General features: G+C 40.0%; 1 protein-coding gene across 3 annotated transcripts in view; it reads right to left on the reverse strand.

Annotated features, from left to right (window-relative positions):
• Window positions 1-1,366: 1,366 nt before the first annotated feature.
• The window catches only part of AFG1L (AFG1 like ATPase), a 185,786-nt gene continuing 168,546 nt past the window's right edge, over window positions 1,367-18,606 (reverse strand). For 2 of the 3 annotated variants that reach the window (XM_021008152.2, XM_021008150.2), the window contains 3 exons: window positions 8,086-8,226; window positions 4,033-4,146; window positions 1,367-1,996 (listed from right to left, as the gene is read on the reverse strand). In XM_021008152.2, the coding sequence (XP_020863811.1) occupies window positions 1,868-1,996; window positions 4,033-4,146; window positions 8,086-8,226 (384 nt within the window). In that variant the 3' untranslated portion in view covers window positions 1,367-1,867. The remainder of the gene's footprint in view (window positions 1,997-4,032; window positions 4,147-8,085; window positions 8,227-18,606) is intronic. The other variant, XM_078155206.1, reaches the window with a different exon arrangement.

Consider the following 18,606-nt stretch of genomic DNA (forward strand, 5'->3'; position numbering starts at 1 on the left):
ATTAATTAAATTAAAATTTAATTTAATAAGGGAAAAAAAACCACATTGTTTAAAAAACTCACTCTGTTGAATTAATAGACTTTAATTAGCATAATTTGTTTTTAACTCACTGTTTTTCATCTGAATAAAAATGTTTTAAAAAAATTTAACTCCACTTTTTTAAAGCCCAGATTGAAATGTTTCCTCTATTCTTGGATATGCATGTATTCCCCTGTACATTTGGTTATTTCATATGAATCTGCATCAGGGAAGGATGAAAGAGAGGTGGCAAGGCGTGGTGAAAAATTGCCCAAATTAGGGGAGCTAGTCCTTAGGTTGTAACCCTGGTGTTTCCCTCAGCTAAATTCACCGGTCTCGGTCTCATATATAAAACGAGCATGACATCTCATCCAAGTCCCTTCTACTTCTGAGAGTCTTTGATTAACTAATGAATTAATTTAGATCCATGTTTATACTTCTACTATCAACTGTAATCATTTGCTATCCCTATGGGTTCCAGGAGCTTTAGTTTTTAGTGCTTGGTGGTTAAGCGATAGAGTACTTGAATTCTACTAGTATTTGTGAAATGTCACTCTTTGTATTAGGGGTTCTTATTCAGTGGTCTCAGGGATAAGAGGCATAGGTGTAACGAAAGCAATGCAGGCTGGTTAGAGAAGAGGGGACGTGGACACAGAACTGGCTTGTATAATAAGTCTCCTAAATCCAAACCTGGACACCAAAGGAATTCTACCCATTACAGTGTTTCTCTCTACTCGGCCTACTTGTGATTGGTGTAGTTAAAGATGCCTGAGGGGGGAACACTCATCCAAGGCTCAGCTCCCTTTACCTTTCCTAAGTATAAAATGAGGCCAATGCCAAGCACTGCTGAACGCTTATAGTCAGCCAGCAGGACAAGGCTAGTTCCCTGACACTATCATGTGTGGTCCTCCATCTCTTGGAGCCACAACCAACATTGAGAAGAGGATGACAGTGTGGGCACATGTATCTTCACACCTTCTCTTGTGTTTACCATAGACCAGTTTTTATATCATCAGTCAGCCCTGGAGTTATATCAAGAGTGTGGGGGTCTCTTGTTATTCCTTGATATCCTGACCTGGCAGAGGGTGTTACACAGGCTAGGAAGTCATTCAAAATAAAAGTAACAACAGGACCTTAATAAATGTGTATCGATCGTTCTTTTCTATTTATTGGACTGTTCAGGTCTTTAGCAAGAGAGAAAAAAGGAAGAGATTTTCCTTCCCCTCTCCTTGTATTTGCAGGACAATGCTCTCCACATGATTTTGCTTTTACCTTGTAGCCACACCTCTTTACTGAAGCAGGATCTCAGTCTCTGAGTTAACTGACGCTCAACAAGGCAACTGGAAAGTTTAGAAGGTAAATTACAGGTTTATTACAATTCAAGTATGTTATAATACACTTGACTAAACTCAGGATTTTATTGCCTCCAATTGACTGAATTTGGTATGAAGCCTTCTCCTTTTGTAGGTGGCTTTTTCTTCCATTCAGGACATATTCTTATAAATATCACCAGCATGGAGCAGGAGCCAATCGCATATTCAGGTAGCTTTATGTAAAACATATAGCTAAAAAGTCTGTTACTAATAACCTTCAAGAGCACTGGCTTTAATTTTTTGATGGAACAAAAGGCAGAATAAATATTAAAAATATGAAGCTGTAAAAATGGCTCTAACTTATGAATCCACGAATTCTTTGAGAGGAGTCTGAGACAGAGGATCAATGGTCCAAAGGAGAAAGTGCATAACAAATCAATCATTAATGAAAAAATAATTAGTTCAATTTCCACAATAAGGCTTTCCCTCCAATGCATCCATGTTTGCCCTGAGTTCTGGTCATTTGTCAGTGAGAATCACTTCTTGCTTCGGTCGCCATCATTCCAGTACTGCTCAGTTTGCATTTCTGTGAGTCGGGAAATTGTGCGATGAAATGCAAAGACTTCCTCTTCTCCAGTAAACATGGAAAGGGATTCAGCTGAATCCTAGATTGGAGAAAACAAAGCCAAAACCTCACAACCTGTGACAAGTACACAAAGGACATTTTTTATTAGATAATTTATTTTAAAGGTATCCCATACCGTCTTAAAATATTTCATAATTTCTCAAAGTATATCATGTGAAAATATCCAGAACAAACTACCAAGAAAAAAAAAAGTAGCAAGGAAAATGTTTTTAAAAATGGTCTCTGGTCTTTGAAGGAAGCCAAGATACAAAACAATTAGTTCAAATGGAATTTCCCTGAAAAATCTCCCAAAAGGAAACTTTAGTCAATAAATGTGTGCAAAGTAATAAAAAGTGGGAATGTGGAAAACTATTACTGCCACAGTAAATTAGGAAAGAGTACAGCACCATGGGCATTTTGATTCCCTAAGTGGAGGCACTTAGAACAAAGCAAAAAATTTTCATTTTGTCAAACTGAGGAGGAAAAATTCCAATTGCCGTTTAAGGACTCTTGATAATAGGATCACCAATTTGGAACTGGGATGGAACTTGGAGGCTGTCTGTCCCAACCTCCTCATTTTACAGATAAAAAAACTGAGCCCAAGTGAGGTGAAACGACTTGTCCAAAGTGTAATGCAGGGAGTAAACTGAAGGGTGGGATTTGAACCCAGGTCCTCTGACTACAAATCTAGCTCTCTTTTCACCGTACCTGATGCTCACCGGCTTCTCCTTGGTCAAGAAAGGCCGCAGCTGCCTCCTGTCCTGGATGGCTGTGGCATTTGGTAGTTTTTCTAGAGGGGGCTGAGTGAGCTCACCATGACTGCTAGAGACCAGAGTAATTTCTGAAGTGTTTGGGTTTAGGGGTCTTATCTTTTTGTCACAGACAATGGGTTGCTGGATTGTAGAGAGTACCAGTACTTTACCAGATACTAAATCTAATTCATGTATCCCAGTATTAATCCATGCTAATTAATGGTGAAACCTCTTTATGCCTTCTCATCCTTAGGAAATAATGGATACTTGGGGTTTTCCAAATGGGGAGGGGAGAAGTGCTGGTTGGAGCCCATCTAACATAGACAAGTCATTGGTTGCAACAGAACCTTAATGACAACCCATTTCTAACCTATGTCACTGAAGTCACACCTTCTAATCTCTTCCTACCTCAAACAAGATGAGATCTGAGGTCCTATCCCATTTGAACTGAGGTCTGCAACAAGAAACTAAAACTCTAATGATTTACAATACACTCAAACCACAGAAATATATTGCTTGAAATATTCTCTTGAAAATGTAAAAAAAAAAAAAGACAACAACCATTAGTGCTAATACCTTAGTACAGCTTTTACAAAAATAACTTCAAGAGTTCATAGTACATAGGTCTATAACACAATTAGATATTTCCACAAGTGGATTCAAGTGACTATTGAAAATATGATTTCATTTCATCAAGCATAATTGACCTGATTCTTCCAAACCCTGAATACACCCTTGTTAAGAGGTGAATATGTGGGGTTAGGAGACAAAGCTTCTGACAAAACCAGCCAGTGATTAACGCTTTGCCCTTTTACACTGGCGAAAAACACTGTTATATTGGAAAGAAATACCATTACATCTTTCTGAATTGGTTTTAGCTCAGTTTCATATGAATCCTCCGGGCTCCTATTACATTAAGGCCCTGAATAAATGGGCTAACACCATGCAGGCCTGGCCTGTGTCCCTCAATTCTTCCATGATAGCAACTAACATTTATATAGTACTTGGGGGTTTGCAAAGGGCTTTACATGTTATCTCACTTGACCCTCACAACAACTTGGTGAGGTATGTGCTATTATCATCCCCACTTTCTAGCACATTTAGCTTGTCAAAGTGTCTAGCTAGCTCCAGTGGTGATGGGCACCATATAAACATACCCAGAACAGTGATTGTTATAAAGCATCTGTCAATGGTCTTAGAAGAAAGCAGTAAACCAAGAGTTAAATGTGCACTGCATTCCTTCTCCTGAAGTGTTGCCCTGATATCAGACCAAAACCAAGGAAGCTGTTTTATGATAAAAGGAGATTATGTTAATATCGCCTACCTGGCTCAGCCCCAAATCATCCATCAGTGTTCTGCTTTGCTCCAAGTGACTGTCATGATGTTGACACAAAAATAGGCTTGACAGAGGAGCGGATGCGGAACAAATGATACGTACCTGGAAGAGCAGAAAATGAGGAAGCAGTGCCATTTCTTTGATCTCACATAGAGAAGGAAAGGACACACCTTTTGGACAATTGAAAATATTCACACCTGCCATCCTAGTCATGTAGATATTTGCTTCTCTTATGTATCAAGCTATTTTTCCTAATAGTTTTTGTTAGTTGCAGAATGACCTGAAGGGTAAACACATGCACTTTTTGCTTCCTGGAACTGGCAAGACATCAAATTCCTTGAAGACATTCCGATGACCACTTCTGTAAACTGGCTTGGGTCAACATACAGTCACTGCATTTACATACTATATCTTTATTTCCATCAAGATATTTCTAGTGCATCTTTAAAAAAAAAGACTGAGATTTACACTATTTCCTGATTACATAAATATCTGAGTGTGCATATGTAATCATACAAAGGGTACAGCTTTATGTCTTTCGTTAATTTTTTATCCCTTAGCTCAAGTATGACATGCTTTTTGTTGTTTTAAATACTCTCATTTTTTTTTTAAAGTTCACATTCGTACAGGCAACTCTATAAGACTGTAGAGAAGGTGCTAATCTGCGATGATAAAGAAGTTCCTCTCCAGAGCTCCCTCTAACAATGAACTCACAGGTCCAGTTTCAACCCATTTATATGGAATCAATGAGGTAAAAGAATTACTTAAAATACCTATTCATTCAACAGTTACATAACATGTGAGAAAACTAGGGAAAAAAACCCCAATAAACCAGACCCTTTCAGAGTCCAAACTATCTGAAAAGACAGACTAGTACTTTCACATGTGGCACTGACACTGAACATCTGGTATCCAAGTGGGTTTTTCATTTCATCTGATGTACCTGAGAGGATCACAATCCAACTGGAATGGGAACCACAAAAATGGCTCACTTCCAAAAGTGAGTCACCTTCCATGACCGCCTTCTGGGATCATGCTGGTTTTTGTGACTCAATAGTGTCATGCTAAGTCTTCAATGTATGAATGGAGATAATCTGTCACTTGTTCTTTAAGACACTCTAAACTCTCTTGGCATGGTGCATAGTTTAATGAAGACAAATATTAGGGGAGTAGATCAATTTTCAATCTTCCTGCAACATAAATATTTTACTTCTTTTAATTAAAAGGAAGGAGGTAGGTGCGGGGAGCAGTATGGGAGCAGTAGGGATCTTTACTACGAGGAATTTTCTCTAAGGTATTACTTATTTGTTTTTTATTTTTTTAAAATTGTTATCCATTTATTTATTTATTTATTTTGGGCAACTGGGGTTAAGTGACTTGCCCAGGGTCACACAGCTAGCAAGTTCAAGTTTGGTCTGAAGCCAGATTTGAACTCAGATCCTTCTGGTGCTCTATCCGCTGCCCACCTAGCTGCCCCCTAACGTATTACTTATTTGAAACATGAAAATATAAGGGTTAAACAACATTCTCACTCTAAGTATCTATTGTTTTGTTTTGTTTTGAGAGGCAAGTGGTCACACAGCTAGTAAGTGTCAAGTGTCTGGTCTGAGGCTGGATTTGAATTCAGATTCTCCTGACTTCAGTCATTAAATGACTCGCCCAGGCTCACACAGCTAGTGAATACCATGTGTCTGAGGCTGGATTTGAACTCAAGTCCTCCTGACTCCACTGTGCCACCTAGCTGCCCCAGTATCTACTGTTGATCTCCTAGCATACACAGCTCTCCTGAAGTATTAATTTTTTTTTAACTGAGTTTTATTATCTTGAGTCTGATTTCCTTCACCCCTAGCTACAGTGGATTGCTAAGAGTAGAAAGTACTAGGAATAGTAAAAGTAGAAGGTGACTCAAAACTGATGCGTTTTCACACATTTTAATACTCTGCAGCACCAGCAGTGGAGAAGTGCATTTACCACAGAGGAATCTTACACATGGCCTCAGTACCACTGTAATCCAAATTTGACCTGACTCCTCCCAACAGACACTGTACATATTTGGGGAATATAAAAAGGTTTATGAAAGGAACCTTTTTTTAGCAATTGCTCTTACTACACCATCTTAGTAAATGCCTTTGCTAAGAACTAATTATGCATAAAGACTGATGGCTTAAAATTGTAAAGCATACCAATGGGGGCTTCTAAGTTGTAGCATTAGGAATGTAAGCCTAAAGGATTTCCCCTAAAACACAAGGTAGCAGTTGCCCTCTAGGGACCCAATCCTTGAGCATAAGTACAAATTGAGGAAGAAGCCCCACAGGGGGTGTTGTATTCCTAACAGAAATTTTTTTGGGGGGGGTCATTATTTAAATTATAAAGAGGCCTTTGGGAAGCTAGTTTCACAAATGACTTTCCTGGTTAAAATCTTCTCTTGTGGGTGGTGGTAGGGAAAGCCTCGGCTTGATACTTTGAAGTGTTTGGTAGTTAGCAGGCCCATATCCTGTTTCATTTTCTATCCCCATCCTCCAATATGAATATGCAAGTCAAATACTCTGGGCTCTAAACCATAGGGGGAAAAAAGCCCCAGGAAATAGCAACCACCCACTTCTAGAGACAAGGCTAGGACCCTATGATCACTTCTGGTAAAGGAGCTTCCCTGGATTTGTGACCCTGGCCTTATCTCCAGAGTCTTAAATCTACTGGTGTAGGAGTACTTTAAGGTAATGGGAACTTACTTAGGGGGAACTAAGTTACTAATGAAAGGACTGTTAGAATCTGACTGGGCTTGGTCCCTGATTTAAATACCCCTCTTCTCATAGATAAAGGCTGGAAAATGATTAGAACAACAAATCCCCAGTGGCTGGCTGGCCATTGTCATGCCAGTGCCTAGACATCCTGACCTTCAGTGTTCCAGGCCTTCAGGCATATCAGAAGGTGTTTCCCTTTTCATTATGTCTTGCAAAGGAAATAGGTGCCTCCACTCAGCTCTAACTTATTCTTCCCAATGGTTACAACTCTGGCCCCTTGTCTTTCCTTAAGGCAGGGATTTTTTTTTTTAAAGGCAGTTGGGGGTTAAATGACTTGCCCAGGGTCACACAGCTAGTAAGTGTCAAGTGTCTGGTCTGAGGCTGGATTTGAACTCAGATCCTCCTGACTTCAGGGCCTGTGCTCTATCCACTGTGCCACCTAGCTGCCCCAAAGACAGGTATTCTTAACCTTTCTTGAGTTACAGACCCTTTTTGGCACCCTTCTCAGAATAATGCTTTAAATGCATAAAATAAAGTAAGTAGGACTACAGAGGAAACCAATTATACTGAAATAACAGTTGTTAAAATATTCAAAAGACAAGTTCCCCATGTTAAGAACTTCTGCCTTAGGGGTTTTCTTCCTCTTCTGTCATACTTTCACCATCCCTTTTCTCTTCTCCATCTTGAAGGAGTCTTGTTAAGTACTTCTCACTGGGCAGCACCAACGGCTGCCACCACTTCCCTCTCTCAGCTTTTGGTGGCTAGCCTCTACACATGGGTTAAAAAAAACCCTTCCAATTTGTGCTTGACTTCTGTGCTGAAGCCTCAGAGACATTAGAGCCCTAGTCAAATAGTTCTGGTTTGTAATCAACCTTTTAGCCTTCTGCTCATCTGAAACTTGAAGAAGATGCCTTACTGCATGGAACACTACAACCGGTGCACCAGGATGCTACACATGTATTCATGGGATTGTATTCCACCAGAGACTGAGGATCCAGCCTGTGCTAAGGAAAACTTAGGCTTATTTAGAAATGTATGGATAAAAGAACACATTTGTTGAGCTGAATTTTTGCTGAATTGAACCAATGATACAGAAGATATAACCCCTTATGATGTTACTCTGCGGGCAGGGAGATTGAGGTTGTCAGGTATCAGTGAGTCGGCTGTACTATTTATCATTAGTTACACAGGGCTGGCAAGATTATTGAACCGCTGGGCACATTGAAGACGTATGTAACGGGACTGAAGTGCTTGAGTTTTGACATTCTAAGTCGAGAGAGAAAATTTGCTTTTTGCTCACCTTAAATTCATAGAAGGTGTCAATAAGAGTTATGAATCGTCGCGCTTGGGTCCTTTGTGCCAATGTAAGTTGAGGTATGTTTCGTAAAAGAACTGTATTGTAATTCTTTGATAGCTCCAAATAGTCACTGGCTCCAAGAGGCTGCAATTAAAAAAATTAAACATTTTAAAAATTAAGATAAATCAAATGAACATAACTGTTACTTTCTTTGGAAAGTGTTGAATGAAAGTCATTTGAAAAGCACATTATTTTTCTTTTTTTATTTGCGTCTCTGGAGTTAAGGTTTTAACAGGTTTAAAATTTGAAGTTTGTTATGTAAACATTGATCTAGAAAGTTATATTTTCAATGCCTGTTTCAGTTCTGGGCACTTCAATCAGGTTGGTCAGGGGCCAAAAATGAACTGGAAAACATCTCTGACTCCTATAATGCCAGGATCTCAGTTACAGCTTTAAGCAGGTCTAACTGGGTCAGCATTTCCAATGGTGGGGATACGGATACACTTGTCTAACTTTAAACTTAAGACCCGATCAGATTTTTAATTAAAAATACATCCACAATATATCATTACACTGTCTTAACAGTGAAAGAAAAAGAAAAAGAAAGAGAAACATGGCAGGGAGTGGTGGAGTGTCTCTAATGAGGACTCCCCAGTATCACTCGCCAGGGCCAGGCACGTTGCCTGCTTCTCGCTTGACAATGAAGAACCAAGACCCTGTTTAGTAACTTTTTATTTATCATTCATATCATCTAATACTTTAATTTGACTAAACTTAAATTTATTCTTTCTAATTTCTTCCTACAACTAAATTTCAGTTACCACTTCAATTTAAATATCATGATTATTATATCCCAGCATCACTGCATAATTTTGAATAGGAAAAGATGTTTCAGGATAAAAGGATAAAATATTTTTTAGTAATTATCTAAATAAATTGTGGTAAATGATTAACCTCTATGAGAAATGCTAGAGGATTTCAATGACCAAAGCAGCTTGTGACCTCTTAACATAGGGACAGTGAGGCTAGAAGTAGAAATTCTGGAACTGAAGGCAAATTCCATTGAATTGGCAAGTGGAGGGAGAGGGGCAAGAGAAGATGGTTAAAGACAGTACAGTCTTGCTAGGAGAGGATACAGTTCATCCCACTGACTCTAATTTCAGCTTGTAGAGCATGGCTGAAGACCCCTGGGCTCCTGATCCCTGCGAGTGGCAGCTGGGGAGTGTGTTAGTGAGAGGAGAAAGACACCAGGAGGGAGGCAGGCCCCTTTCAGAGCAGTGCTAAGGAGGAGGAGAAGAAGTGGGGCTCCATCCTCCTCCACACCACACCTGTACCTGGAGGCAAAGCCTCAACTCTCATCTAAGGAGTTAAGGTACTAAAGTTACTTAAAATTATTTAAAATTAAAGATTCTCTCTTCATACACTTTTTATCAGAGGTAGAGGCCCCGGAGTATGAAACTCAGAATACATTCTCCTGTTGTTCTAATGTTTTGGGCTTTTTGTTGTTCAGTCATTTTTCAATCGCGGCTGACTCTTCATGACCCTATTTGTGGTTTTTTTTTTTGGCAAAGATGCTGTAGTGGTTTGCCATCTTTTTCTTCAGTTCATTTGACATATGAGGAAACAGGCTAATAAGTGTCTGAGGCCTGATTTGAACACGGAAAGATGAGTCTTCCTGACTCTAGGCCTGGTACTCCATCTACTATACCACCTTTTATATTGGGTTAGTTTTGTGACCTGTTTTTTTTTTCCCCTTTTTTGTTCTGTTATAAGGCATTGCATTCTGGGAGGTGTTGGCAGACTGGTAAATTAGAAAATGTTGGGGGTATAAAAAGAAATCAATAAAATTGATATAAAAACCCTAAAAAGTGCTACCCCCAAGCTAAGAGCTTGTCCCTGAAATAATTAATTTTAACCCTATCCCACAGAATGTATCCCTACATATCCTACATATCTGCCCAAGTTCCAGAGGAAACCATAGTCAGAAGAGATTTGAGAGATCATTTACTCTAACCCATACTTGAACAAGAATCTGCTCTAGAATTCCCCGGCCAAGTGGCTGGCTATTCTCTAACTGACGGAGAATCTGATACCTCCAAGGCGACCTATTCTACATCTCTATGTTCTAATGTACCTTCCTGAAATCTTTCCTTTTGGAATTTCCACCCCATTGTTTTTAGCACTGTGCTTTGAAGCCAAGCTGAACCAGTCTTATTCCATGAAAGCCCTTCAAATACCTAAGGACAGTTATCAATCATTTGCTCCTCTCAGGTCTTCTCCATTCTTACTTCTGTTGGCTGATTCTTGTATACAGTTGGTCAAGAGTCCCCACAATTTAAAGTGTGCTGATCTGGAGCCAGGGGACCTAGTTCAAATCTCACTTCTGTTACTACCTTGGACAAGTCCCTCAATCCTCCCCCTCAGTTTATTCTGCTATAAAAAGAGGGGCAATAATAGAAGATTGCACCTGGAATCAGAATGACTTAAATTTCAAAGTTCTTCAGACACTTACTAACTGTATAACCCTGGGCAATGGGAAGATTGGCTTGAAAGGTCCTTTCTAGCTCTAAATCTGAGTCTATGATCCTATAGGCTTGTCAATATTCTTCCTAAAATGTGGCACTTAGAACTGACCACCATATTCCAGATAAGCTCTGACCACATTATTCAGTGTTAGTCATATGTCCAGGCAATGTTCCCTTTATTTTTGAAAGCTGTGAGCAGATGACCTTAATTCTTAGGCAACATGAGCAACAAGCCACAAAGCACTAGCACATGTCCTTAGAGCAGACAGCCTTGGTCCTTCTATCTCACTCCAGATATGAAGAAGCAAACCATGTGATGGGATGGGGCTCGCCCAGGGTAATGCCTTGACCAAGGCCATCCAGTAGTCTTAACTCAAGCCTTCGAAGAACACAAGAGAAAGGGTTGGAGGCTCATTCAGAGGAAATGGAATCAGATCAATTTGGAACAGTTGGAGAAGTCCTTCAATCCTCTCCCCTCATCCCAAGTATTTCTGCCAGATTATTTGAAATTTGAAGACACGTAGCTTAGACAAGAACCTCTTTAATTATAAATATTCTGGAGAGCAACAGAGAGAAGTTATCAGTCATTTACATTTTAGTAGAAATTAATTCAATCAGACAACTTTCTTAGGACCTAGCTGAGATCACCAACACTAAAGCTGTATCTTGAGTCGTAGCTGGAACTAAGGGTAGGCAAGGTACATAGCTGCCTAGGGTACAATAATCAGAGAGGAACAATAAAGTTGATTTTTCATTTCATATTAATTTTTATGAAGGCATAAATTTTAATGCCAGAACTTTCCTCTCTATGTTACATATAGGTATTTATTTTGTGATGGATCCTGTTCCTTTGCACGCTTGCCCTGCCTAGTCCACACACAGAGAACTGTGTTCGGTTCTGGCTACCCCCTTTTCAGAATGAACGTCCTTATCTCCTGGAAAGTGACAAAGGAGATGAAACAGAATGGTGAGACAACTGGAGACCACGTTACGTGAAGAATGGTTAAAAGTGCTGGGATGTTTAGCATGCAGAAAAGGACTGGGGAGGAGAGGGGGTCATGACAGCTGTGTTCAAGTATTTGAAAGGCTGTTATATGAAAGAAGGATCAGACTTGCTCTGCTTGGCCCCAGAGAGCAGCATGGCAGCACTACTTGGTAGAAGGTGATGAAGCAGATTTCTGTTCTCTGTAAGGAAAAACCTCCTCACAAATGAGCTATCCAAAAGAAGAAGGGTCTATCTTGCAAGGTGCTGTGTTTCCCCCTTCACTAGACATCTTCAAATAGCAGCTTGATGGAGATATTGAAGCGGGGATTTCTGTTCAGGTACAGGGTGGACTAGAATGGCCTCCAAGGTTCCTCACTACTCTCAGTTTCTGCGATTACATAAGTCAATTCAATTAAAAAAAATTAACCAAGCAACTAATGCATTCAGAGCATTAGATACTAGGTGCTAGGGAAGATATAAAATGTATAAGACGTAGTCTTTGCTCTTTAAGGAACTTTTTGTCTGTTAGGGAGATGTTTGTTTTTATAGACATACACACACATATTTGTGTGCGTATATAAGTATATGTATACACACACACGTATATGTACACACACATATATGTATGTGTATATATTTAAATATGTGTGTATGTGTGTATGTGTATGTGTGTATATATATGTATACATATATGTATATATATACATATATGTATATATATATACACACACATACACACACACACACATACATATAAAACTAAAAATACAAAATCAATATATAGAGATGTAAGCAAAATGCTACTGTGAGGTCCAAGAAGTCAAAGGTTATTAATTATCAATGGGTAGAGGAGTAGAGAGAGCAGAAAAGGAGAAATTAGAAAGCTAATTTTGGAAGCTGAGGAGTTTCTCTCAGGGAGAAGGGGTCTACGTTAGATGCAACAGTAGAGGACTTTGGAGAGCCAAAGGACCTTGTATTCCTGGGGCACAGGGGGAAGAGGAAAAGAAAGTGAGAGAAGGCCTCTAAAGAGAAACCACCTGCTTTGAAATTTCAGCTTGAGTTAGTTCTGCCACTTTCTTCCTTCAATAGACCAGAGCAAAAAATGAGAACCAAGCCAGAAGCCCCCCCCCTCAAAACAAGCTGTTCTACCCTGGAGATCCTGGGAGATGGGGGATGGGGAGAATGGAATGAGGGGTAGGCAGGGCTTCTGTTGGATTTTCTAGTGCCAGAACACAAGCCAACATTCTGAACTCACAGGTGGAATATAGAAAAAGCCTCCTTGTCTCTACTTTGCTGTTGAGAAGTGCTGCCCAATTTGAGTCATGAAGATCTGCACTCCATTCTCCATAACTATTCTTACCAGACATGAGCCTTCTCTAGAAGGCTTTACAAAGACCTATCAGCAAAGAGGTAATTTTGACTGTGTGTGGTCCTATGCAGTTTAAAGAAGACACTGTTGCCAGGTTTGTGGCTAATTAACTCAGTTGGTTCCATTAAAGTCTTAATGTGGCAAAGGTTTCTAGTTCTATTCTCAATAAGATCAGTTTGCATTACTCTGTTCCATGGACATAGACTATTGCTTAATCCCTGGCAGGCCATTTTGCAAATGCTGACCCTTCACAAAAGGGTCAAACAGTGTGGATGCAAATCCAACACCACTACTGGTTAAAAAAAAAATGCCTTCCTAATGGCAGGTCAGTAGTGTTAGCTTTCTATAGAAAAAGCAAAAGATAGTATTTCCATGCTTTGACAATGTCATAGGAAACACTGTAAGAGCACTGAATTTTAGTAGCATACTCCAGATTCTTTTTTTCTCTTATCCACTACAAACTAGCAGATATACAAAAATACAAAACTTAATTTAGGTATGCAGTTAAGTATAATTAAACGTACTCTCTATGCATGTATATATGCTTTTGGTTTTAAAAAAATTATCCATATATCTGTGTGCCTGGGGAGAATTATTAGTAAAAATGAAACTGAAATGCTAAGGGCAACTAAAAAAAAATCAGATTTTTGCTTGCTTAGCTATTTTAGCAAATCATATATTTTAAATAACGTCTGCATTTGTCATTATATTAGCTGATGTTACTTTGCTCTATATTCCTAATACTTCATTAAATAAATGTGGGGCTTTTTTCTATTTTTTTTTAAACAACAGTCTTTAGAACAAATAGAGAATACTCCTGGAGGAAAAAGCCCAATGTAGGAAATATAGAAATGAAATTTTACTTTCTTTAAACATATACCCAAATAGAGGGATTAAATCTATTAAGACAGCTTCTTTTGAGGAAAAAAAAATGAGTCAGAGAAATAACACTTGCTCCTGGCCCTCAAGCATCCTTTTTAGGGCTGAGACTAAGAATTCCTAAGTGAAGCATTAGAAATAACATTTTTCATTTGCTAAATATGTTAAATAATTCCTCTTCCCCCAGATATTGGATAGGAGGAGGGAAAGGAAGGGAATGGTTTAATTTAACTGATCACCAACAAATGTCTCATCAATGGTCTGCCTAGCTTGCTCACTACTTTGGTGTATTTGGAAGAGGGAGCTAAAAAAAGAGCTGCCTCCTTCCTGTGGCCTGCCACCAGCCTCCCCCTCCTCACCCTGGCCCTGCCTCTTCATGCAGTCAACCATGTAAGATAAAAAGAGCTGCTGTCTCCAGAGCCCTCCAAACCACCTTCGTTCTATTCCACCAGTGGGAAGTGTGCCAGCTCGCACAAACACACACAGACACACGCCAAGATACCGACCCTCTGATGAACAGAGCACAGCTGGGGAAGCAGGACTCTCTCTGAGTTTATTTTCACTCATCATCAGCTCATTTTCTTCCCAAGTGACAAACCTTTCCTCTCATTCATTCACTCAATGTTTGATTCAATTCACAAGCATTTCTATTAAGAAATTCTTATGTGTTGGGGCACTAAGCTGGGGGAGCTATGAAGATGAATAAACCCAGGGCTCTTCCCTCAATTAACCTTTTATTCTCTAAACCCAACCTCTTTCTCCAAAGTGAAACATGAAATAAGAACCTTCAAAAATCAAAACAGTCAAACTTTAAAAAATTATAATCTTATTTTTTTTTTTAGGGGGAGCCTCTTATCACCTATGTCTCTTTTGTGTTAACTCTAACATCCAGGGTTCTCACTGGAGAAAGATTGCTGCACATCGTATCTAGAGAGACGTAGGGCCGCCTGGACACTTACTAGCTGGGTGCCCATGGACTAGTCACTCACCTTCCCTCCTCACCTGTAAAATGGGGATCCTGATGCCTAAAACATTCACCTCACAGGGTGGTGGTGAGAATCAAAGGAGATAACATATGCACAGCACTTTGTAAACTGTGAAGCAGAACATAAACGCCAACTAAGATTGTGTAGTGGGACATTCTAGGTGAAGGAGAGCAGCCCAGGATGAACGCATCAACATTTTGTCCTACAGTGGTCAGAGAAGTGAAGAGAAGAAATAAAGCTAATGAGGCTGGTCCATTTTAAGAAAATTTCTAGATAAGAATCTGTACTTTGGAGAGATTGTGCTTGAGGACAGGGCAAGGGTGGGAGACAGGTGAGGCCTCTCAGACATGACTGGGCAACATGATGACAATAGTTTGGACCTTAGGATGTAATCCCTTTGTTTGAGTATATGCACAGTGTTGAATGCTGGCCACCCTCACTCCCACTGCCTCTTGGGAACGACATCAGGATTTGTCGTGTCTGCTCCTCTGGCGTGTGTCTGCATCCTACCGGTAGCATACAATCTTGACAGGCTAGACCTCGTGCCACAGCAATAGCCAGCACCCAAGAGCCTTTTCTCCCCCAGCATCTGGCAGCTTAATGGGTTCAACACATATTTATTAAGTACTTACTGTGTGCCAGTGTCTGTCTGTGCTAAGCTGTGGGGATACAAAAAAAAGCGAAAACAATCCTTGCTCTCAAGGAGTTCATGAGAGTTTAATGAGAGACAAGATGAAAAATGGAGAATCCCCTGAGTGGACAGCTTCCTTTCTCCTCCAAGGTAGGGCTTCCTTTGCAGGTAGATATTAGCGATATTAGGGGCTGAGCAGCTATATAATAAAAGGGGCAAAAAAGAGTCTCCTAGCTAAGGAGGCGGATGGGACACACCTGAGAGTCTGGAAAGGGCAGAGTGTCTTTGGGGTAAGGTAGAGAAGCGTATAATGTCTCTCTGTAGTGTAAGAACTTGATAGGCTGGGAACAAGCTGCTGAATCTAGTCTGGGTCCAAGGAGATGGAATTTAATAGGAATAAATCACAGACTCTTAGAGTCTGAAGGGACCTCAGAGGCCATCTAGCCCCTCCTTATCTACCTGAACAATGGTCACCTTTCGCTTGTAGACCTCCAGTGAAGGGGAAGCCACCACTTTCAAGGACAGCCCATACCACCTGTTGGTAGCTTTAAGGGGTGGAATTTGGAGCAATGGGTGCAAGCTGGAGAAAGGCAGAGTTCAGTGGGAGCTGCAGAGCAGTGGGCTTAGGCTTGCTGTAATGGAGATCTTTTTAACAATTGGAGCTGTCCAAAAGGGGGATAGGGGACCTCAGAAGGCAGTGGGTTCCTCCTCATTGAAGCTCTTCCTGTAGAAGCTGAATGACCCCTTCTCAGGGATGTTTTAGAGTACTGATTAGGACTGATACAGAACCGATTCTCTTCCAGCTCTGAAGTTCTGCTAGCTCTGCTATTCTGCTACTCTAGGGTTTTAGTTTTGACAAAAGATATGCTCAGGGACAGCAAATGTTGTCCCTGATAACACTGCCGCTCACTTCTCATTCATTCAATGACGGATGTTACACCGGGGCTCTGGAATATGTTGCTATGACTTTCTCAACCAGTTTTATATAGCACAGTACCTCAGGTATAGTGGATAGGTAATATTAACTGATTAGAAAGATGATCAAGATGAAAAGAAAGAAGGGCTCTGTAGACAGGAAGCTGAAGTGATGATCTGAGGCTTCCTATAGTTCAAACTCCATGAGAATTATTCTAACACCTAGCCTGATAATATCCAAGGCTTCTCTCTGTTTATGACTTTCTGGACCATTACTCAATGCTAAGAATAGTTCTCTACAGCCTAATTTATATCAACTTGGAACAGGACAATCTGTCCAAAGTAGCAGAATATCTTGAGAAAAAATGTTCTCTTCATCCTGACTTTAAAAAGGAAAGGGAGTTGCTTCCCACCGACAGAGACCTAGGAAATGCATTACCTAGCTTCTTTGAGACCTAGTAGGAGTCTATCTGAACCTTGATACATACCTCCAGAATCTATTTGCCATCACCACTAGTGGTTTTCTGCCAAATAAATAAACTTGCTTCTTCAAACAACTATACCACTTACAAATGATCATTAAACACCATTAGCAATGGAAAACAGAAGGACGGGGAGAAACAAGTTTGACAAGATCTAGCCATTTGGACGAAAGCTCAGAAATGCATTCAGTGGGCTGTGTGTGTCACACACAAAAACTACAAGCCCTCATGGATGTAGCAAGGCACCCCGAGGAGAGACAGGGAGCAGATTGTGCCAGGCCAGTCAAACCACCACTATCAATCTTGACCACCATCTCCCCTTAGACTCTGGTGGAGACAGCCCAGCAGGACCCTGGGCTCAAGAGCTTTGGGAATACCATTGCTTCCAGCCCTTTGCCCTCAGACATCATCTTGGGAAGCAACACTTGTGGAGATGTGGCCTGGCAAGTTCTCCTGTGGGTGCTATAGCTATTGCTACTGAAGACCCATCAAATTACTGCCATCAAATTTCTTGGCACTGACAGATGGTTCGACATAAGAAACCAATGTGATTTTATCAGTGGAAATGACACTAAAGAAGCAGCATTAACATTTGCTTTGCAGCTGTGCCCTAAGGACCATGCGACTTTTCCATATGATTTGCAGCCGAAACTTTCCACATGTGTTGTCTCCCCCATTAGAATGTGAGCTCTTTGAGAGTAGGGACTGTCTTCCTTTTTTATTTGAATTTCTGGAGCTTAGCATAGTGCTTTGCATGTAGTAAGTGCTTAATAAATGCTTATTCATTCATTCATATGTCTCTGTGTCATATATGCACCTAGGCAATGCTGAATAAATGTGTTCAAAGTCTAACATACATGTCCAGCTGTAAAGCGCCTGAAGGGGCAGAGTCTATTCAACTTATAAATAGACTCAGCCTACACAGAATATTAGCCTACTACTTCCAACTTGTTTCAAGACACAAAGCCATCAAACCCTTTTCAAAAATCAATTGATATTCATGGAATAGCCATTGAATGTTTAGTACTCAGTATACTAAGGGTTATGGAGGACTGGGAAAAACATGGAAAAGACCCAGCCCCCCTACTTGTCTGCACTTTACTATTCCAAAATCAAAGGCATGCATACTTTTATTATGCACTAGTTGATCTTATTATATAATCACACCATAGTACAAGGCACTTTCTGAAGCTATAATTAATACTGTGAATTCACAATTCTGTCCTATGAATAATTAAGGTATTTGATGATTTTCTGAGTACTAAATGGCACTTCAGTTAGTGGTACCCTTGAGTGTGTTATTCTATCTCAAAATTCAAATAGTATTATCTGATGCAGATTTTTCTTATGATAATGATGACAGTCCTCATCCTCCTACCTGAGCAATTAAAAAGTTTAATAGTCTTTGATGTAGCTGGTTATCTGAATAATTTTCTAAACAGGAACAATTACAATCCACTTATTTGATGGTTTGTGCATTCTCTGCTATTGTTTCAAACCCTTTTTGTTTCTACAGAAATCTGATTAAAACTTAAAGAACTTTAAAACTCTAATGAGTCTGCAAAGAGCATTTGTTATCCTTAATTACCAATAGTATGCAGCGGGTCTGAATATAGCATTGTTTATTTCTTAAAAAAAAAAAACAAAAACAGGCCACCAAGAAAGCATTTACTTTTTTGCCTTCTTGCTCCTGAATGGACCTGAAGGTACAGTGTGAAGTGGGGCAACTGTAGATTGCTGTCATTACATCTA

The sequence above is a fragment of the Phascolarctos cinereus genome, unplaced genomic scaffold, assembly GCF_003287225.1.
Source record: "Phascolarctos cinereus isolate Bilbo 61053 unplaced genomic scaffold, phaCin_HiC Scaffold_5;HRSCAF=322, whole genome shotgun sequence".
NCBI classification, from domain to species: Eukaryota; Metazoa; Chordata; class Mammalia; order Diprotodontia; family Phascolarctidae; genus Phascolarctos; species Phascolarctos cinereus.